The following is a 23,134-nucleotide window of genomic DNA, read 5'->3' as shown; positions in this document are numbered from 1 at the left end:
TAAGAATAATAATAATATTGATGATGATAATAATAATAATATCTGACTGTTCTGTACGCTGTTTTGTTTGGAACATAATTTTCTAAGTTAAATAGTTACACACACATACACACACACACACACACATATATATATATATATATATATATATATATATATATATATATATATATATATATATATATATATCATACAGTAAGTATATTGAAAGACTTGTCCTAAAAATTTAAATACTGTGTTTAAGCGGGATTGAACGGAAGAAGAAAAAGAAGCAAGGAAAGTTATTCTTTCTCAGGATCTTACAAGGAAAACTTTAACACGAAGAACATATATATATATATATCTATATATATATATATATATATATATATATATATATATATATATATATATACCATACAGTAAGTATATTGAAAGACTTTTCCTAAAAATTTAAATACTGTGTTTAAGCGGGATTGAACGGAAGAAGAAGAAAAAGAAGTAGAAGAAATTTTTAAACAGAAGAGCAAGGAAAGTTATTCTTTCTCTGGATCGTACTAGGAGAATTTTAACACGAAGCACATATTCCATAACAAAGCCTCTTTGATGAACAGCGACGCAGGGTACATCAGCAACAAAGAGTGGTGTATAAACGAATACAAATGCAATGATTATATCCCAAAACATACGAACGGGGGATTTCTCTGTGATTGCCTCGGTCTGTTTCTTTGTTCTGGAGGAATGCCGTGCTCCTGGCCGTGCTATAATACCGCCATGAAGACCTGTAATAAGCCTAATGAGAGGAGAATAATTGAGGCGCCCAAATGACACACTATGAAAGACCTGAACAAATACGTATATCCCCCGGGATTCGTAAACTTTAACTAATTGTTAGTAGACATTTATTTATTCAGTAGTTGGGAGTTGTCTCCCTCTTCAGCGATTTCCTGTTTCTAGAGTCCCCGCGGCAGTCTGCTTTGAAGACGAGTACTGAATGTGAGCAAGGCTCCGCCAGGGGCAGGTAACAAAAGAAAACATAGAGCAGTCACCCAGGGCAAGATGCTGTATATAATGGAATTAATTCTCCCGTACGCACAGGCGCACGTAGTCGTAGTTAGATCTTGATAGCATATTGCGTAAATCAACTGTCTACCTCTGCATCAAACTCAAAAGGCAGCCTATAGTTTTGATTTCTGGTACGGGCACATCCCGAGAGGTTGCGTTCTGTTCTCAGCTTCTCACAGCAGGTAACATTGTTAGTTTGTACCTGCTCGATGATCTTTCTTTACAATAAAGAAAGACATTCAATTATTCTTTATTATAAAACGAGTAAAAAATGAGCCAAAGTTTCTTCAGCGCAATAGAGTTTTCCGTATAGCGTGTAATCAAGGCCACCGAAACTTTCAGCCACGGCCCGGTGGTGGCCTGTCTTATAGCGTTGCTGCTGTTTGGTATGGTTAATGATCGGAGGGTGGATGATCAACAAAACGAATTTCTAGTCCTCTAGCTTCAGTAGATTTTAAGATATGAGGGAGGACGGACAAAGCTGGCAAAATAGTTTTATTTCACAGAAAACTAAAAAGAAATGTTGAAATTTTTATATCTAAGATTTCCTTACTGAATTATTTGCTAATGTAAAAACCACCTATTTTTATTTCATAGGCAGCTTTTTAACTTTGGGATAAACTGAGAATATCAGATTGTTCAACCTGCATAGCAAACATTTTTTTTTCTAATGCGGTATTGATGAGGCACTTTTCTTTACTAAGTTTATTCTCAGGTATCCGATGGTAGTCAATTTACCCCTCATCCTCCTCATCTTCCTAATTCCAATTGCCTTCCATCCTTCTCATCTCCTGAGTCATTTTCCTCCTCATCCTTCTCTATCTCCAGAGTCAGTTTCCCCTCCTCCTCCTCATGTCGTACATCAGTTTCCCCTCTTCCTTTTCATCTCCTATATCAGTTTTCCCCTCATCATCACCTCCTAAGTGAGTTTCCCCTCATCCTTCTAATCTCCTTAGCCAGTTTTCCCCCTCATCCTTCTCCTCTTTCAAGTCAGATTTCCCCTCATCCTTCTCCTCTCCCAAGTCAGCTTTACCCTCATCCCTCTCCTCTCCCAATTCAGTTTTCCCCTCAGCCTTCTCATTTCCTGAGTCAGTTTTCCCTTCATCATTCTCATCTCCCGAGCCAGTCTTCCCCCTCATCCTTCTCATTTCCCAAGTCAGTTTTCCCTTCATATTTCACATCTCCAGAGTCAGTTTGCCCCTCATCCTTCTCATTTCCAGAGTCAGTTTTTCCCCTCCTACCTCCTCTGAGTTAAATTTTCCCCCTCATCCTTCTCATTTTCTGAATAAGTTTTCCCCGCATCCTTCTCATCTCCAGAGACAGTTTCCCCGCATCCTTCTCCACTCCTTAGTCAGTTTTCCCCTCATCCTTCTCATTACCTGAGTCAGTTTTCCCCTCATCCTTCTCATCTCCTGAGTCAGTCTTCTCCTCAGCCTTCTCATTTCCCAAGTTAGTTTTCCCTTCATATTCCACTTCTGAGTCAGTTTTCCCCTCATCCTTCTCATCTACAGAGTCGGTTTTCCCCTCATCCTCATTTCCTGAGTCGATTTTCCCCTCAGTCTCATCCTCTGAGTCAGTTATCCCCTCATGCTTATAATCTCCTAAGTCCGTTTTCCTCTCATTCTTTTCATCTCCAGAGTCTGTTTCACCCCATCCTTTGCATTTCTTGAGTAAGTTTTCACCTCATCCTTCTCATCTCATAAGTCAGTTTTCCCCTCATCTTTCTCATCTCATAAGTCAGTTTTCCCCTCCTCATCCTCTGAGTAAATTTTCCCCTCATCCTTCTCATTTTCTGAATAAGTTTTCCCCTCATCCTTCTCATCTCCAGAGACAGCTTCCCCTCATCCTTCTCATCTCCAGAGACAGTTTCCCCTCCTCCTTCTCCCCTCCTGAGTCCGTTTTCCCCTCATCATTCTCATCTCCCAAGTCAGATTTCCCCCCTTCTCATCCTCTGAGTCGGTTTTCCCCATCATCCTTCTCATATCCTGAGTCAGTTTCCCCTAATCTTTCTCATTTCTTGAGTCAGTTTTCCCCTCATCCTTCTTATTTCCTGAGTTATTTTTCTCCTCATCCTTCTCATCTACTGGGTGGATTTTCCCCTCATCCTTCTAATATCTTGAGCCAGTTTCCCCTCCTCAGTCTAATTTCCCGAGTAAGTTTTCCCCTCATTCTTCCCATCTCCTGAGTAAGTTTTCCCCCTCATCCTTCTCATTTCCTGCGTCAGTTTTCCCCCATCCTTATAATCTCCTGATGAGTTTTCCCCCTCATCCTTCTCATCTCCTAAGTCAGTTTTCCCCTCATCCTTATAGTCTCATGAGTCAGTTTTCCCCTCATCCTTCTCGTCTCCAGAGTCAGATTTTCCCCTCATCCTTCTCATCTCATGAGTCAGTTTTCCCCTCATCCTTCTTGTTTCCTGAGTTATTTTTCTCTCCATCCTTCTCATCTACTGGGTGGGTTTTCCCCTCATCCTTCTCATACCCTGAGTTAGTTTCCCCTCCTCATTCTCATCTCATAAGTCAGTTTTCCCCTCCTACTTCTCATACTCTGAGTCAGTTTCCCCCTCATCCTTATCATATCCTGAGTCAGTTTTCCCCTCGTCCTTCTAATTTCCCGAGTAAGTTTTCCCCTCATTCTTCCAATCTCTTGAGTGTGTTTTCCCCTCATTCTTCCAATCTCTTGAGTAATTTTCCCCCTCATCCTTCTCATTTCCTGCGCCAGTTTCCCCCCATCCTTATAATTTCCTGAGTTAGTTTTCCCCTCATCTTTATCTCCTGAGTCAGTTTTCCCCTCATCATTATAATCTCCTGAGACAGTTTTCCCCCTCATCCTTCTCATCTCCTGAGTCAGTTTTCCCCCTCATCCTTCTCATCTCCTAAGTCAGTTTTCCCCTCATCCTTATAATCTCCTAGTCAGTTTTCCCTTAATCCTTATCATCTCCTGAGTCAGTTTTCCCCTCATCCTTATAATCTCCTGAGTCAGTTATCCCCTCATCCTTCTCATCTCTTGAGAGTAACTTTTCCCCTCATCCTTATCTCCTGAGTCAATTTCCCCTCATCCGTCTCATCTCCTGAGTCAGTTTTCCCCTCATCTTTATAATCTCCTGAGTCTGTTTTCCCCCCTCATCCTTATAATCTCCTGAGTCAGTTATCCCCTCATCCTTCTCTTCTCCTGGGTCAGTTTTTCCCTCATCCTTATAATCTGAGTATGTTATACCCTAATCCTTCTCATCTCCTAAGTCAGTTTTCCCCTCATCCTTATAATCTCCTGAGTCAGTTATCCCTACATCCTTCTTATCTCCTGAGTCAGCTTTCCCCTCATCCTTATAATTTCCTGAGTGAGTTTTCCCCTCATCCTTATCATCCTCTCTCTCAGTGCCATTTTGCTTGGTGAGACGTTCCCGTGCACAGTCTGATAAATCAACAGATATCACGCGTTTAACATACGTATGGAAATTGAAAAATATCTAGAAGTGTTCGTGAACTCAGTGATAAGATTGGTGTGTAAATAGTAGGATAAATCATCTACTAAGTTAGTTTATCAAGTGAAATGCTGTAAATCAGATCAAGGTGGCAGTAAGTTCCAACTGTGGTAAGAAATGGCGAAATTTAGCGTGTTTAGCAGATTCGCAATATGATGAGGTAGCAGGAAGGGAGCTGGCATTTCTCATATATGAGATCAACAACAGCCCTAACCAAAAAGATACAAAAGCATTCATAGACATATTAGAAGGATATGATCCTTCAAACTGGAACAAATCAACAGAAAACATCTTGAAAATATTGGAAGAAGTTCCAAATAAAATCAAAGTGGTCAAGAGACTCATAAAGAAAATTTACATCAATCAACATATTCCGACAAGGAAAATGAATAAGGTGAACATTGTGAATATCCTAATTGATGCAATAGGAAAAAGAATACCAAAAGCATGCAAACTGTGTAAGGTGTGGCATAGCATAGTTAATCCACAAAACCTGACCCGAAAATGTTCTGCATGCAACATTCCGACGCATCCTCAATTTGCTGAAGTAATGCAAGATATGAGTAAGGATACCAGAATATTTTGCTCAACATGTCTATCATGGATAGACAATGTTATTAAATCAAGACTTAATGTACAGATAGTTGAGGATGAAGAAGAGGAAGAAGAAGAAGAGGAAAACGGAAGAGAAGTAAACAAAACTGAAATGACATAAAAATAAGGAAAACGAAGAACAAGGTAAAAGTATGGATGCAGAGATACTCATTGATACCACATATGAGGCAATCAAGCAGCATACATACGAAGAAATAAATTACGACATGACAACACAAAAGAAAATCCCGAAGAGGCTCTACCCAGATCTGCACACTGATGGGAAAGAGTAAAAAATAGACAAAAAAGACAAAGTCTGCACCCTTTTGAAAAGGGAATTGCAGATTCGAAGAAAGATGTTACTACAAACATCCCAAGGTATGTCACAACTATGAAATCTATGGTAAATGTGCATACCTAGATGGCTATGAGGATGATTGCAGAGATCTACATCCAAAAATATACAAAAACCTAAAAGAAGGAAAAGGATGTAAGCTCGACAAAAAATGTAAATATACGCACCCTGTTGCCACGAATCAAAATCAATTAAATAATCAATCAAGTAATAAAATTCAAAATAAGAAAGAAACAAATAATGAGAGGAACAAAGAATATGAGGTGAGGGAAAAAAGCAAGTCATCACCGCGATATGGAGTGTCAGCAAAGAATTTCCAAGCATCAGCTCCAAGATACAGCTCAAGAGATAAATACTGTATTTACAATGCAAGAGGATATTGCAGATACAGAGAAAATTGCAGATTCAGACACAAAATGAATAATTATGATGAAGGAAGATCAAAAATTATTCAAAAGTTGGATTTTTTAATGTCAGAATTTCTGGAAATGAAGAAAAGAACAACATACTAGAACAGGAAAGAGACGTTGGAAAATCCTTATTATTACCCATATTAAATAAAGGAGAAAACACGCAAACCATCATAGTGATGAATGCGCAGGGTTTAGTTACGAGTAACTCAAAAAGAAAAATAGAGTACTTAGAAGAACTAACCCAAATTGAAAAGAAAATAGATATAATGAATATAAGTGAAACCTTGTATTCCCCAGAGACTGGGAATGACGATCAAATAAAAGGGTTCCAAACTTATAGATCAGATAGAAAAAATAGGAATCAAGGGGGAACCGCTATATGTGGGAAAGACAAAAGACTAGGAAAAATATATGAGAAATATAGTAACTCAGAATGTGAACTAATAGCTGTAAAATATGAATCTGAAAAATTAATGAACATAGTAATATATAGACCCCCTAATACTAAAGAGTTTGACACAATAATAGAAAAATTGGATGATATATGTAGAAATCACAAGGACTGGACTATTCTCCTATCCGGAGACTTTAACTTTCCTTTCGTAGACTGGAAAGAACGAATAGGAGATTGTGGTTTTATTTATACATATAAAAGAGAGTAATAGTAGTGCAGAAGATAAGAGGCAATTCGAAAAGCTATTAGATATGCTACTAGAATACAACATTCAACAAATAAATCACCTGCCAACAAGAAAGGAAAATATTTTAGACCTAGTATTTGTAAACGAGGTGAATTATGTTAAAGAAATGATAGTTTATAATGCGAGTATTTCAGACCATAATGTCATAGAATTAACAGTCCATTCCAAAGCAAGTGAAAACAGAGATAAGCAAGAAATGAGAAAGTGGGAAGGATATGGAAAATACAACTTCTACAGTAAAAATATAAAACGGTCAGAAATAAATGAAGAATTAAACAAAGATTGGGATAAGATTTTCGAAAGTGATGATATAAAGGTGAATACGGAGATATTATATAAAATATTAGAGAAAATAGTGGATAAATATAAACCGAAGAAGAAAAGTAAACATCAGTCATACATACCAAGAGACAGAAGGATCTTGTTCCAGAAAATCAGAAAGTGGAAAAAAGGTCTTGCAAAAGAAAAAAATGCATGGAAAGTGATCGAACTAAAAAGTAAGATAGAAAATGCAGAACAAAAGATTATACAATCAAAAGAAAATGAAAAACAGGACTTGGAAGAAAAAACCCTAGTAAATATCAAGCAAAACCCCAAACTATTGTACTCGTATGCGAGAAAGATGAATAAAAGAAGAATAGAAATAGGCTCTCTAAGAATTGGAGGGAGATTAACGAATGAAATAAAGGAAATATGCAGCATATTGGCAGAACGATATAAGAGAGAATTCACCCCTAGAATTGATAATGAAGATAATGATATAGAAGTAAGGGACGAAAATAGTGAATATTTAGCAGACATAGATATTAATGAAGCTGATATTGTGCAGGCTATTAATGAAATTAAAAATGGAGCTGCAGCAGGGCCTGATGGTGTCCCTGCTATTTTGTTGAAGAAAGTAGTTCATTCTATCGCAAAGCCACTTGCAATATTATTAAGACAAAGTGTGGATACAGGCAAGATTTATGATGAGCACAAATTAGCATATATTACCCCTACTTTCAAAAGTGGATCAAGACTAGAGGCAAGTAATTATAGGCCTGTGAGTCAAACATCACATATTATGAAAGTGTATGAAAGGGTAATGAAGAAAAATATTATGAAACATTTAATAAAAAATAATTTGTTTAATATAGGACAACATGGTTTCGTACCCGGAAAAAGTACACAAACCCAACTGTTAGTCCACCGTGAGAACATATACAAAAATATGAATACAAAAATATGAAAAGCTGAAATGAAACAGATGTGGTTTATCTAGACTTTGCAAAAGCTTTTGACAAGGTAGATCATAATATATTACCGAAGAAAATTTGAAAACATAATAAATGTGGATAAAGTAGGAAGATGGTTAAGAGAATTTTTACACAACAGAAAACAGATAGTTATTGCAGACGATGAGAAAAAGGATGAAGCTAAGGTAATATCTGGTGTGCCACAAGGTACGGTGTTAGCTGCATTACTGTTTGTTATTATGATTGCAGACATAGACAGTAATGTTAAGGACTCGGTAGTGAGTAGTTTTGCCGATGACACAAGAATAAGTAGAGCAATTACTTGTGATGGAGATAGGCACGTGCTACAAAGAGACCTTAACAAAGTATATGATTGGGCAGAGGTAAATAGGATGGTATTTAACTCTGATAAATTTGAATCAATAAATTATGGAGACTGAGAAGGAAAGCTATATGCATATAGGGGACCTAATAATGAGACAATCACAAATAAGGAAGCAGTTAAAGACCTTGGTGTGATAATGAACAGGAACATGTTATGCAATGATCAAATAGCAATTCTATTGGCAAAATGTAAAGCAAAAATGGGAATGTTGTTACGGCACTTCAAAGCAAGAAAAGCTGAACACATGATTATGCTCTATAAAACATATGTTCGTAGTCCACTTGAATATTGCAATATGATATGGTACCTACACTATCAAAAGGATATTGCACAAATAGTGTGTGTGCAGAGGTCCTTTACAGCTAGAATAGAAGAAGTTAAGGATTTGGACTACTGGGAAAGACTGCAATCCTTAAAATTATATAGTCTAGAAAGGAGAAGAGAACACTACATGATAATTTAGGCATGGAAACAGATAGAAGGAATAGCCGAAAACATCATGGAGCTAAAAATATCAGAAAGAGCAAGCAGAGGTAGATTAAAAGTGCCCAAAACTATACCAGGAAAAATAAGGAAAGCACACAGGAAATTAATCCACTACGCACCAGCATCGATAATGCAGCGTCTATTCAATGCGTTGCCAGCTCATCTGAGGAATATATCAGGAGTGAGCGTAGATGTGTTTAAGAATAAGCTCGACAAATATCAAAGCTGCATCCCTGACCATCCAAGATTGGAAGATGCAAAATATACCGGAAGATGTACTGGCAACTCTGGTAGACATTAGAGGTGCCTCACACTGAGGGACCTGGGGCAACCCGAAGAAGATGTAAGGTCTGTAAGATCTCCTGAGTCAGTTTTCCCAGCATCCTTCTCATTTCCTGAGTCAGTTATCCCCTCATCCTTCTCATCTCTTGAGTCAGTTATCCCCTCATACTTCTCATCTCCTGAGTCACTTTTCCCCTCATCCTTATCATCTCCTGAGTCACTTTTCCCCTCATCTTTATCATCTCCTGAGTCAGTTTTCCCCCTCATCCTTATAATCTCCTGAGTCCATTTTCCCCCTCATCCTTCTCTTCTCCTGAGTCAGTTTTCCCCTCATCCTTATAATCTCCTTAGTCAGTTTTCCCCTCATCCTTATCGTCTATTGAGTCAGTTTTCCCCTCATCCTTCTCATCTCCCGAGTCAGTTTTCCCCTCATCCTTATCTTCTGATCGTTTTCGCCTCATCTTATCTCCGAGTCAGTTTCCCCCGCATCCTTATAATCTCCTTAGTCGTTTTTTTGTCATCCTTATCGTCTATTGAGTCAGTTTTCCCCTCATCCTTCTCATCTCCCGAGTCAGTTTTCCCCTCATCCTTATAATCTTCTGAGTCAGTTTTCGCCTCATCCTTATAATCTCCTGAGTCAGTTTTCCCCTAATCCTTATGATCTTCTGAGTCACTTTTCCCCTCATCCTTATCATCTCCTGAGTCAGTTTTCCCCTCGTCCTTCTCATTTCCTGAGTCACTTTTCCCATCATCCTTATCATCTCCTGAGTCACTTTTCCCCTCATCATTATCATCTCCTGAGTCACTTTTCCCCTCATCCTTATAATCTCCTAAGTAAGTTTTCCCTTCATTCTCATCTCCTGAGTCAGTTTTCCCCTCATTCTTTCCATCTCCTAAGTAAGTTTTACCCTCAACCTTCTCATATTCTAAATCACTAAATCAGTTTTCCCCTCATCCTTCTCATCTCCTGAGTCAGTTTTCCCCTCGACCTTTTATTCTTATAAATCACTAAATCAGTTTTCCCCTCATCCTTTTCATCTCCCAAGTCGGTTTTCCCTTCAACCTTCTCATCTCCTGAGTCAGTTTTCCCCTCATCATTCCCATCTCCAAAGTCAATTTTCCCCCTCACATTTCATCAGAGTCAGTTTTCCCTCACCCTTCTCACATCTTAATTCAGTTTCCCCTCATCCTTGTCATTGCCTAAGTCAATTCTCCCTTCATCCTCCTCATCTCATAAGTCAGTTTTCTCCTCATCATTCTCATCACTCTTCCCCTCATCCTTCTCATCTTAAGCCAATTTTCCCCTCATCCTTCTCTTCTAAGCCAATTTTCCCCTCATCCTTCTCATCTAAGCCAATTTTCCCCTTATGCTCATCTCGTAAATCAGTTTTCCCCTTTATCGTTCTCATTTCCTAAGTCAGTGTTCCCCTCATCCTTCTCATCTCCTCAATCAGTTTTCCCTTCATCCATCTCTCCTGAGGCAGTTTTCCCCTCATCCTTCTCGTCTTCTAAGCCAGTTTTCCCATCATCCTCCTCACCTCCAAAGTCAGTTTTCCCCTTATCATTCTCATCTCTTAAATACACTTCATTGGATGAATAGCGTCCAACTATGTCGGTGAGCCATTCTGGTCCAATCTCCATCCATTATTTAAGAGACTCAGTGTATTAGTACGTATCTCGTTTCTTAATAAATATGTCAATAATAAGAGCAATGGATCCATTGGTTGAAATTCTTATTTCCATTTTCACAAATTTCACTTTATTGGTCTTAATATGTTCAAAGTTTTGTATGTTTGTAAAAGTGAGAAAAGGTAGTACTAGCAATATATGCAAATACAGGAAAATGTGTAATATTAGGTCTCTGGAATTTTACATTTACTAAAAATAGTGGACGATACGGACAACTTCAAGGGGAACGTGTTTAGTTATTAAGTAATAATGGAGACAGTAGTAGTCAGCACTAAAATTGGTCTCTTTATAGTAGTAGTCAGCACTAAAATCGGTCTCTTTATAGTAGTAGTCAGCACTAAAATCGGTCTCTTTATAGTTATTGTAAAAAATAACGACAACAGAAGCTTAATGGTAATTGAAATAGAAAGCTCATAATCACACGAGTGATAAATCCACGCGGATGGAAGTGTAAATATAATGCTAAAATGTAAGTGCAACGAAAACCTTAATAATAAGGAAACGCGCAAGGTTAATAATAGCAAGCAATCATGGCAGTCGAGTATGAAAATGAAGACCATAAAGCTTAAGAATGCAGGAGGGTCGTTCGTCAGTGCACCTCACGCCGTGTACTGTAGGCATTACTTGAGCTCTTTGCAGCTTCCCTTCGGCCCCTAGCTGCAACCTCGGTCATTCCTTGTACTTGCCTCCATTTATACCATCTTACTCTCCAACCACTTTCCAACAATGGTTACTAGTGCAACTGCGAGATTTTCCTCCTGTTACATCTTTCAAACCCTTTTACTTTCAATTACCGTTTCATTGCTTAATGATCTCATAGGTTCCCGCGCTTGGCTATTGACCTAAATTCAATATTACATTCCAATCTAATAAAAATCATTGCGTCATGAGCAATAATTAGGACTAAAAAAGTGGCATAACCAAAATTAACTCTGCCTATCTCGCTTCCTGGCCTCATCTCGACTGGAATACGTATAGCCATTAGCCAGAGGAAGCCAGCGCGACTCAAAGTAGGATATGCTTTTCTGCACGATTTCAGGTATCATGCTCTATTCCCAAAGACGATAGAGGCGGGATTAGAGTACACTGCAAACACCTTATTCTGCGCACTTTTTCCGCCTATACGTATCGCTCCCTTACAGAGTTTGAGGCCAGCACTGAGATCTTGCGTCATTTTACAGACTAAACTCTGGCGTGTTTTATTACATAGCTTTCAAATAGTTCTTCTTCTAAGTCTGGACTTTATTCATTCAGTTATTTAATGTTGTGCTAATTTGGTTTCTGCTAAACTTTCTATAGAGTAATTTGACCTCGTTCTAAGCATGAATTTGATTGCTGTAGTAATCATCACGTAAGTTGTTATGATGCGTTTTCTTTTCATGCCTTTCTTTTTTAATTTTTTAACAATTTCAACCAGATAGTCACATTGACAATTGTATCAGGTACGCTTATATAGTTTCACAATCATTGTAGTAAGCCTGCTATGGTCTACAATAATACAAGATAAAATGTCCGAACTTTTATACATTTATCTCTCAGTAAAGCCCATAATGGATGTTTGGGAAATTGAATTTCTGATTCTCGTAGACTCAGGTTGTTTCTTCTGTCAGACCTGAGATGATATCGCAAATATCTATATATTTTTGTAACTTTAAAAGGACTGTGTCCTACTTCATTACCCACTAAGGACTTTCAATAATAGCACTACTGGATTTAACACATTTAGAGATTATTCATGATAGATACTGGTAATTGATTCACGCTTAATAATTGCAAAACACACAAATAAAGGCAAAAATAATTTTACACAAAGCAAAGAGCAATAATAAGAATGAAAAATGATTCAGTGACATTTACAATTCATAATGAAAAAGTGTTACATATGGAACACAATTAAGCAGAAGACAAGAATTAAAATCAGCACATTCATACACAGAAAGACTATAACTAATATACTTCAGTCTCCCAGATGATAACTAACCTTCATTTATTAAAATCTCCCGCAGGAATTAACTTTTTCAGATTAGTAATAGTGTGGGATTCTACTATGACCCACTAAAGGAGGACAAGACAAAATCCTAGTACTAAACATCACTGACGACTATGGTGATGGTACATTAATTTCAAATTGCAGTGTCTTACATACAAGACTAGTAACAGCCCGAGTTACTTGAACACAAGAGAACTTTCATTAACTCTTTCAAAGAAAAGATTAACAGACAAGTGTGAATGCTCTCTTTCAAGTCAGCTTTGACATGGAACAGTTAACTGTGGTTTCTCACAACTGTTAAGGATAGCATAACACATTCCTCTGCCCACCGAAGCTTTCCTAGTTCAGGAGGGGGAACATCTTGAGCCACCTAAGCTGACCTACCTTAAATTCTTTAACCGGCCCTAACCTTTGGCTTAAAATCCGTTTACGGACTTCATTTATATAATCAATTTTTAGTACAATTTTAACAATGAAGTTGCCTTCACGAATGATTTAGATTCAGGAGGATAAACGGAGAGAGAGAGAGAGAATGTGAAGTTAGTAACTGCAAACCTAGCGCAATTGTGGTACCGGAGGCGGAGACAAGTTACTTTTGCCTCATTGCATGCTTCAGTTTTAAAGTTGCAAGTGAAAATGAGGGAAATTCACTACCAAAAATTTAAGAGAGAGGTGACGAAAAACTAGTGGACGTAGTACTTAGAATAATTATGGCTGGCATTGGCACGTAAAAATAACCTACTATTGAGTTATAAGGTGAAAAGATGACAGGATTGTTTCTCTCTCTCTCTCTCTCTTCACATTTAGATATGACCAAAAATATCTTTTCTGAGCTTGCTTGCTATAATTAACATTTATGCAGCCCATCAAATTCATAGCAACAGTGTTGCATGGAGCCTGCCATCCACCCGGTGTATCTGGGCGTGGTTTGATTGCATCATGGTAAACTCTGGACGCGCAGCAGAAACGTTTTGCGTTCCTGCACCCTAGATCGCTTTGAGTGTGATTCTTGTTTTTGTTTGATTCCATATTTTTTTTGTATGATTTCCTATTTTGACCACCAAGAAAACAGGGCCACCCGCTTTCCCCGAAATCTGTTAATGAGGAAACATAGGAAGGTGGCTTTACAATAACGATTTTCCGGTCATATCACACAAGGTGTTGTGAAGGTATTACGTTTGCCTTTTTATTTATTTACTTTTTATTTTATAATTATTATTATTATTTTTTGCAAAGCCGGCATGACAGAATTGTTGGTAACCGGCGTAGAAGTTAGGAATTGAGATGAACTGAAATTTAAACAGTCGCTTTCAACTTTTGTTTGCAGGAAACATTAAAGAAATGGTTGAAAAATAGTTTTTATTTTTGTACACAAATTCATGCCTGTGGATCAATGCAAAGCATAATTTTTATAGACGTGATCTGTGCATTACTTAGTAAACTACTGACAAGCCGTTGGTAAATTACTGACAAGCCGTTGGTAACATGCATGAGAGAGAGAGAGAGAGAGAGATCCATTGCTAGGTGCAGCCTAGTACGAAAGCCAAACGGGACGTCGGGGGACGCCAGTTGTAACCCAACATTGAACCTGTCCGTACCAGTTGAACGTTGCTTGAGAAGTTGCGCCACTCTAGAGAGAAATGCGCCCCTGGTTCTGTAAGGTCGGTAGTAACCGGTATGTGTATGTACAGTAATGTTATGGTACTAAATGGCTATGGAAATTTACATAAGTGTGTTTAGCCAGTGTGCAATGAATTGTTGGAAAGCGATCTGTTTGAGGAAAAGTTTGTCCCATAACGAGGACGTTGTTTATGGGATTATTTTGGTCATACTGTGGCAAATTAAGTTTTGCCAGACACGTGAGGCAAACAGTCATGTTATTCCTTATTCCGGCGTCTTATCTTGTGCTTTTTACCTTTTATACCCCAAGTGTTGCTGCAAACCACCTGTTTAACAATAATTCTGCTCAAAACACGATGGGGAGAAAAAAATGTGTTCGTGTATTGAATTAGCTAAAAAAATTTTAAAACGGTAGAATGTGGCTATCACAGATATATTCAAATCTGAGCAAACACAAGTCAGTACTTAAACACTAGGTGACCAAATTCTAAAATTTTCCGTACTTGAGTTCAACACTGAATTTTAGTTTGTTCCGACGGGAATGGAAACCTTTGCTTTTAATGAGTTTTTTTTGTAACAAGGCTCGCTTTGTCTGTCACTGACTGCTAGAAAACAAAATCCTGTCGGATGGTACTGTGGGTCACATGACCTGTGTCAGCCTAGTCTGCCCACTGTCTACTCGTCCACATTAGCGAAAAAGGTCAATATTTTCAGCATCTTCATGACCTAAGTTACTCCGATCCTTGCGATAAAAGGCTTCTCAACGACCTTCTTTGGCAGGAGTGAGTGAGATGAATAAAAAAAATTTAGGGCTCAGGCCAAGCACTGGGACCTATGAGGTCATTCAGTGCTGAAATGGAAATTAACAGGAAGGTTTGAAAGATTTAACAGGAAGAAAACCTTGCAGTTGCACTATGAATCAACTTTTAAGAGAGGGTGGAAAGTAAAGTGGAAGAAAGAGAATATGAAGGGAGGTACAGCAAAAAGGAATGAAAGGGGTTGCAGCTGTGGGCCAAAGGCACGCTGCAAAGGACCCTAAGTAATGCCTACAGTGTACCACAGGAGGGTCCAGAGTTTTCAGTGAGACCTGCTTTGACTCATGACTGGAGAGAGGGGCAACATTCGGCAACCCTTAGGAAATAGATAGCTCCAAGGTTGGAGTTGAGCCTCTCCAAATGCCAAGAGACTTCATCAGGCATCTTTTCTTGTCACGCCTTGAGTGTAGAAAAACATCAGCCCATGCCAAGGGTGGTGATGAGACCTCCAAACACTGAGGTGCTGCGTCACAACCGTCTTTTTCGTGGCAGACTGGCAAGCACATCAATCCTGCCCCTGCAGAACCCTACAGGGAGGTCAGAATTCAGTGCGGATCTGATACTCCAATTGGTGTGGGTTCGTAGAAGCTCTGGACAAGGGCCGAGCTGGCACACACAATTCATATGTTATTAAAGGATATGTACAGTACTGAGATATGGTATACATGTATATTTACACACATACATATCTATATTGTGTATATAAATTATATTATATATATATATATATATATATATATATATATATATATATATATATATATATATATATATATATATATATATATATATATATATATATATATATATATATATATATATATAATATATATATATATATATATATATATATATATATATAGACATTTATAGATTGCCTCATCTCTCCAGTATTTTAACTAGAAACGGCAGCCATCTTACTCCTAACATCAGCTGACTTTAGGAGGGAAACTCAGGCCAGGCCAGACATAGGCATGTCCGGTGCCAGTCGTAGTAGCGGGGAAATAAAAACTTAAGCATTAGGGACATATCCCAAGGGGAGCGTGCTGCTAGTTAGGTACTTCCTAGGCCTATTCATAAAATCCCTTATTCTGTGACTCTTTCGCTGGCCGTATGTCTGTTTCCAGAATGACCTGCCAACAGGGGGGGGGAGAGCTACCCCTAATCCCAAGCAGTAGCACCTGACCTCTTTCTCAGTCCAGTTCAGTCTTTCATCATGGACAGACGCCCGACCCTGCCTGCCCATAGGCCTAAACAAAGGTGCAAACTGGTGCACCCTAAATTCGGACAAAGCTGATGCCATCCTCTCCAAATTACTCTCCATAAGGCATCCAGGTACGTCTGAGTTACAGTCATATTGCTAGTTCTTTTCCTCAGAGTCAAACCAACTCTCCAACATTTTCCAATTCAAATTCTAACTTCTCAAAACGAACCTCCCTTTGTTCCTTTCTACCTAGCGGCCGCATGCTATCTTTGTGATCGTCCCAGATAAACAAAAATCTTAATTGAGCCATTCTCTTTAAGCACTATAGAGTTCTCCCATTGTGTTTGATTAAGGATAAATTCCCTCCATAGTGCGTTAGACATAAATATTGTGTGAGAATTCTTTGTTTTTATGTTGTGGGTAATTTGGAATTAATTTTCAGATTGCCACTGCCGGCTCCGTGGCCCCCGTCTCCTTGCCAGCGCTTTTATTACTGGATATCATCAATTTGGAAATCAGCGTTGCAGTAAATGTTGACTTCGGCCATTTTATCATATTGGGCAAAATAAGAGTAATCCAGACAGTACACAGCGCTCCTTCCACGTGGCCTATAAGCCTTGCCTTTAACTTAACGCCTCTGTTCCAGAAGCACCGAGATGCAATTCAGTCGAGATGCGAATCAATTTCTTCCATAAGAAATAACTGAAAATGCATTAATCTGTTCTTAACCACCTACTATTATTTTAACCTTGCCTTTTGCACACAAATCATTACAGTTAAATAAGTTCAGAGTTAGATAAATATTGTACTAGAAGTTTTTTTTTTTTATACAGGCAGTCCCCCGGGTTACGACGGGGGTTCCGTTCTTGAGACGCGTTGTAACCCGAAAATCGTCGTGACCCATAACATCATAAAAAATCCTAAGAAAACCTTAGTTTTATTGCTATGGAAGCATTCAAAACTATGTAAACTGCATTCTTATTGCATTTTTCATCAAAACAACCTTCAAATATTGATTATTTTGCATTTTTGGTGTCATATTTATTCTGCCAGATCAGCGTTGGAGGCATTGTAACCCTGGAACATGCGTCGTAACCCTGGAAATAATTTCTGATGAATATAATTGAAAAGCGCCTTAACCTCGGAATGTCGTAAGCCAAACCCGTCGTAACCCTGGGACTGCCTGTACTGTATAAAGTAAGCTGGTCTACGTCCATTGTGGCTGTATTACTGATAGTTGACTGTACTGGGTAGGCACAAAACATGTTTGCTAATAATAAAACATTGAAAAACAAGCCTAATTATTACAGTAAATCAATAAAATATTAAAAATAAGATGTTAAGTTGGTCACACAAATGTCTCTTTCATACTATTCAATAATCTCCCTAAGTTCAGTTGTGGTTCTTATCAGTTTCCTCTTCTGCTAGTGTGCAATGGCTGTCTTGGGACCCATGAATGAATAGAAATATTGGGAAATATTCCTGTACAAGTGTGTACTTGCCCTAAACAATAGCAGCAGAGTGAGCTAGCTTTAAACAACAATAACGCCAACCAGCAGCGACTGACCAAAACACTTTGTTTACAATAATCATATGGTTCATCGGTGCAGATTCCAGTTTTTTGTTCGAGCTCCGATGCAAAATTTACTCAAAATTTTGTGTCAAAATCCGATTATTATGTAGTTCGAATATAGTTGAGGACCGGGGTTTTAATATACATACATATGTAAAGAGGGAGAGGGGGAGAACAATAACTGAGGTGCTTATATCGAAGCCTAATACAGTAAAACACACATTCTGTTGCTGTTTTAATTATATTTTATTCTACAGTATATTCTCATTATATTTTACTATGTTTTATCATTTATTATTTTTACAAAGCAAAAGATAAACGCAATCCTTCAAGGGTGTCGGTGGACTTCGTGGAGCTTGTTTGGTTTTGTCTTGCCTACATGTGCAAATTCACATTTTAAATCTTTTTATTGTGATTAGAGATGAAATATCAACAGTGATAAATTATTCTCTTGTGTACTGTTGTGTGTGCTTATCATACTTAGTCAACTGAACATGTAATGAAATACTGTTCAGTAAATGAAGCAAATCAAGACAAAACATCCTCACAAATTTTCAAAACTTCCGGCTATCGTAAGTACAAAGTGCTGCACACACAGGTCAGCGACAAAGCGTAAAAAAGATTTTTATACAGTGTTGTATGTATTATAATTATTTTGATAAAATTGTTTGCGCAAACTATCATAGTGTGTTTCAGACGAGAGAAAAGGGTTTACTTTTTTGTGTGAATAATACAATGTATTTCTGGGCTTGACCTGTGTCGGCCTGTGAAATGGTTCCTTTGATACTATTTCTGAGGAATAAATATTGCTATTCATCCTAGAGAAAAAAGGAACAATATAATGCCAAGATAAATGGCTCGCTCACTTCTTATAGAAGTGTCGGTATAGTAAGGAGCGAGTGGAATCACTACCAGAGGTCCCTTGCCATTTAGCTTCTTCCTTCGACAAAACCCCGAACTACGGAGGAGCCGTGCTACAGCTCCCGGTCTACTACTACCGTGAGCGCCTCCGACGCCTGAGACAACATTCCTTCGATAGCACGCGTTACAACCACACGTTAGAATTTTTCTGTGCTGTGTATCGCTCGATTTTGGATTATCTTTTATTTTCAAGATGTCTTCAGCTTCTGCTTCTAAGTTAAGTACTGTTTGGGGTTACTGATCTCATTTTATGATGATCTTCGTGTTATATACATATTTGGAGCCTTATCGGCCGGTATGCCCCTCGACCGCTTGGGTTCTCTCTTTCGGTCTTCCATACCGTTAGGGATTTCCCTTTTCTCAGTACTTTAGATATGGTTACTTATACATAGTCTCTATATCTTTCATGCAGTTAGTTTTTTAGTTAGGCCTCCACGGGGCACGCTCCGACCGCACGTTTCGGACCTTAGTCTAGCTACGCTTACATTGTTAGGAGTTTTATCAGTCACGATTTTGAGAGTCATATCATCTTAATTATTCTGATGTTCTCTCTTTCCTTCTCTAGTTCCTGATTACCATTAATAATATTATAGGTACTAGGTTGGCTAACATACACCATGCTTCGGTATGGCGATTAGCTTCCCTGTTATCACTTATTTTACCGTTTAGTTAGGCTTTCATACCCCAATTGTCGATTGGTGATTAGCCTGCCCCCCGTTTTCTTGAACTAGAGGTTAGATTAGGCTAACATACCCCTTTCTTCGGATCGGCGATTAGCCTAATTTTCTGTTTGCTTAGCTTCGTGTTCCCCGTGTTAGCCTAGCTTTAAGATATCGCTTTAATTTTATTATTTGATTGATTATTATATGTAATCCTATATATATCAGTGATATTGATGTTGTTCCGACGGTTCTTCCTCACCTCGTGTCTTTCACCTGGCTGGGAAGACCACCGGTTGATCGCGGTGAGCAACCCGGTTACGGGGTCCCCCTCCCGTCCCCCCATTCCCCCCCTCCATACATTGCCATCCACGTCGATGGGTGATGACTCGTTTCTCACAGCTAGCGTCCGAGTCTGCATGAGAGGGGGTGACTCACGGGACTGGTGGGGATCTCCCCTCCCCTACTGGTGTTCTCACTCGTCATGTGCCTCGGGGGCTCGGGACCTCCTCCCCCCTTCTTCTCCGTCCTTAACTGGCCGCTCAGGGGGAGGGCTCCCCTACCCCACGTTCTTCCCTACCCTTTCCCCCCCCAGTTCAGTCCGGCAGGTGTCTATCCGCCGCTACCGAACATAGAGAGGGGGGGAGGGAACCACTGGGTTTCCTATCCACTTAGGATAGTTCACACGAGCACTTACTGATATAATGGGTTTTTATTTTGTTTTATTTAATGTTTAGAATCTTTTGCGTTACTCCGGGGGTTTTTTTATTTCCGCCTCTTGTACTATCCCTTGCTTCGTTAGAAGTTTGACATTGCTCACTCAATATTAATTAACTCCGGGCCATACGGAGAACTCCGGGCCCTACGGAGTTTATTTTTAATCATATAACAAGTGAGCTTAGGCGGAGGCAGAGACTTTCTTCCCCCCTCGTAACTTTTCTACATAATATTCATACGTAGATCTATCCGTCGGTCCTACTCCGGCACCCACGGATATTTTGCATATTATACCACCGGAGGTTGTCATTGGTACTCATGTATCCTTTGACTTACAGATGTTGTGCCAGGAGATTGGGTGCAATGCCATCCTCCAAGACCCGTGCGGCCATATAGTATGCCGTTCTCATGCAGGATGTGCAGTGAAAGTGGAGGATTTTATCGTTTGGCATCATGAAGCTTGCCAAACCTGCTACTTGCTAGTAGGAGATGCCTCACTAGTAGTAAGTTTCTTAGCACTTTCTTCATTCATTCGTCACCTGGAGCCCCTGCCTCAACTACGAGAGACGGAACCCACCTCTCTCTTAGTCCCAGGCTCCGAGACGTACTTCGAGGGGGCAGTTCCTACTTCCTCAGTAGGAAAACTAAAGGCGGACTGTGCCACCTCTCTCTTTAGTGAGAGACTCCCCAGGTTGTCGGACTCCCTCATCCAGATGGAGTACGACGCCCGGACTAGGCTCGCGAGATCCCTTTCCTCCATGACTATGCGGAGATGACGGCTCTTGTATACCAACAAGAGCCGTTGTTTAAAGTTTTGGCTAAAGGGTCTGCTGCACACCATGCAGTGTGACCTTTACGACTTCCTCATAGCCAGGAGGAATTGTAGGAAGCACGTTCTGGCGGAAGCTACTATCCGCCATGAACCGAATAAACTGATTTCTTCCTCAATTTGGGGAACGGACCTCTTTCCAGCACCAGTAGTAGCAGAAGTCCTTCATGAGGCTTCTAAGGTTAACCAGTGCCTCAAAGTCAGGTGGGGCTGGTAGCAAAGGCGGAGGCAGGAATCTTTCTGGGTCCTCAACCCAAGGAACAAGAAGAAACCAAGGAAGTTCTCTCCCTTCCAGCCTTCTCAGCAGACGTTGGTTCAGGCAGTCCCAGCATCACAAGGGCAACCATCGTCGAAGGGTCAACAACACTACCTTGTTCTGACCCCTCAGTCCCAGCAATCTCAACCCTCTACTTCCTTTGCTGTCTCGCCAGCCCTACAATTCCAACTATGAAAGCCAGAACTTTTCAGGCTTTCAATAGGTTTGCGAGAGGTAGCAGAGCAAGAGGTGCCTCTCGATTCAGAGGATCCGGCAGGGCTGCTAACAGAGGAAAGGGGAGGGGTTCCGAGGAGCAAGAGGTGGCCGCCCCTCGGCAAACCAGCAGTGAGAGTCCCAAGGTAGGAGGGAGGCTGTACCTCTTCCGCCAGCGTGGGGGTCAGCCCTTGGCTCAAAGTATAGTAACAAAAGGACTAGGTTGGAGTTGGCTGGAGGGCCCTCCTCCAACCAACAGGTTCTATCAAGCACCAACAACGGAATTGGTAGAGTATACCGAAGACCTCCTTCTCAAAGGAGTAGTCTCAAGAGTCAACAATTTAAAATTTCAAGGACGCTTGTTCAGCGTGCCAAAGAAAGACTCGGTAAACCGAAGAATCATCTTAGACTTGTCCCATCTGAACTTATTCATTCATTGCGACAAGTTCAGGATGCTGACCGTTTCGCAGGTACGGACCTTACTTCCCCGTGGGGCCGTCACAACCTCTATAGATCTTACAGATGCCTACTATCATGTTCCCATAGCCAGACACTTCTGTCCTTTCCTAGGCTTTAAACTAGGCAACAGATCCTACTCCTTCAAGTAATGCCATTCGGGCTCAACATAGCCCCCAGGATCTTCACCACAAATTGGCAGAAGCAGTAGTGCAAGAGCTAAGGAAACAGGGAATAATGTTAGTGGCTTATCTGGACGATTGGCTTATTTGGGCAAAGAACCCCAAAGAATGCAAAGAAGCAACGGTCAAAGTGATCAAAAACCAAGTCCAGACTAACACCGGAATCTCGATTCCAGTGGTTAGGCCTTCAGTGGGACTTAGAATCGCACACTCTATCAATTCCGTCATTGAAAAGGAAAGAAATTGCAAGAGCTACAAAACAATTTCTCAAACGACAACAAACATCCCGGAGGTGCCAGGAGAGGATCCTGGGCTCACTCCAGTTTGCATCAGTCACAGACGTTCTGCTCAGAGCCAAACTCAAAGATATAAACAGAGTGGATGGCGCTCAAGAGCGAATTGCAGATCACGGGACAAACTAGCCTCTATCCCAGCGATCTTACGGAAACGTCTCCACCCCTGGACGGAAACAAAGAATATTTCAAAAGCAATTCCTCTACAGTTTCCCCCTCCATCATTAGTGATCCACACAGACTCCTCACTAACAGGTGGGGAGGATACTCCCAGTACGAAAAAGTTGAGGAACTTGGTCGTTAAACATTCCGCCAGCTACATATAAATGTACTTGGAGCATGGCAGTATTCCTCACACTGAAACGGCTCCGTCCGCCCAAGAACTCACATTTCAAATTAGTTCTGGACAGTGCAGTAGTAGTACACTGTCTACATCAACAGGGGCGGATCCAAGTCAAGCCACTTGAACCATGTCATGATAGCCATCTTTTCTCTGGCAAAAACAAAAACAAATGGCACCTGTCAGCCACTCACCTGGCAGGAGTCAAGAACGTAGTAGCAGACGCTCTATCGCGCTCCGCTCCGTTGGAATCGGAGTGGACACTGGACAGGAGTTCATTCAATTGGATCAGTCTACAAGTCCCCGGACTCCAAGTAGACCTCTTCGCCACGGAGTCAAACCACAAACTCCCTTGTTACGTGGCAACCAACCTTGATCCTCTAGCATACGCTACGGATGCAATG

General features: G+C 40.1%; 1 protein-coding gene across 2 annotated transcripts in view; it reads left to right on the top strand.

Moving 5' to 3' along the window:
- The window catches only part of LOC135197785 (uncharacterized), a 186,174-nt gene that overhangs the window by 67,062 nt on the left and 95,978 nt on the right, over positions 1-23,134 (top strand). The window contains exon 1 of one of the 2 annotated variants that reach the window (XM_064224893.1): positions 14,278-14,313. The exons of the other annotated variant lie outside the window; for it this stretch is intronic. Coding sequence (XP_064080963.1) covers positions 14,293-14,313 — 21 coding nt within the window. The 5' untranslated portion in view covers positions 14,278-14,292. Of the gene's footprint in view, positions 1-14,277; positions 14,314-23,134 lie in introns of those variants that run through there. 2 annotated transcript variants of the gene reach the window in all.

The sequence above is a fragment of the Macrobrachium nipponense genome, chromosome 21, assembly GCF_015104395.2.
Source record: "Macrobrachium nipponense isolate FS-2020 chromosome 21, ASM1510439v2, whole genome shotgun sequence".
Classification (NCBI taxonomy): Eukaryota; Metazoa; Arthropoda; class Malacostraca; order Decapoda; family Palaemonidae; genus Macrobrachium; species Macrobrachium nipponense.
This window is presented reverse-complemented; position numbering and strand designations above follow the sequence as displayed.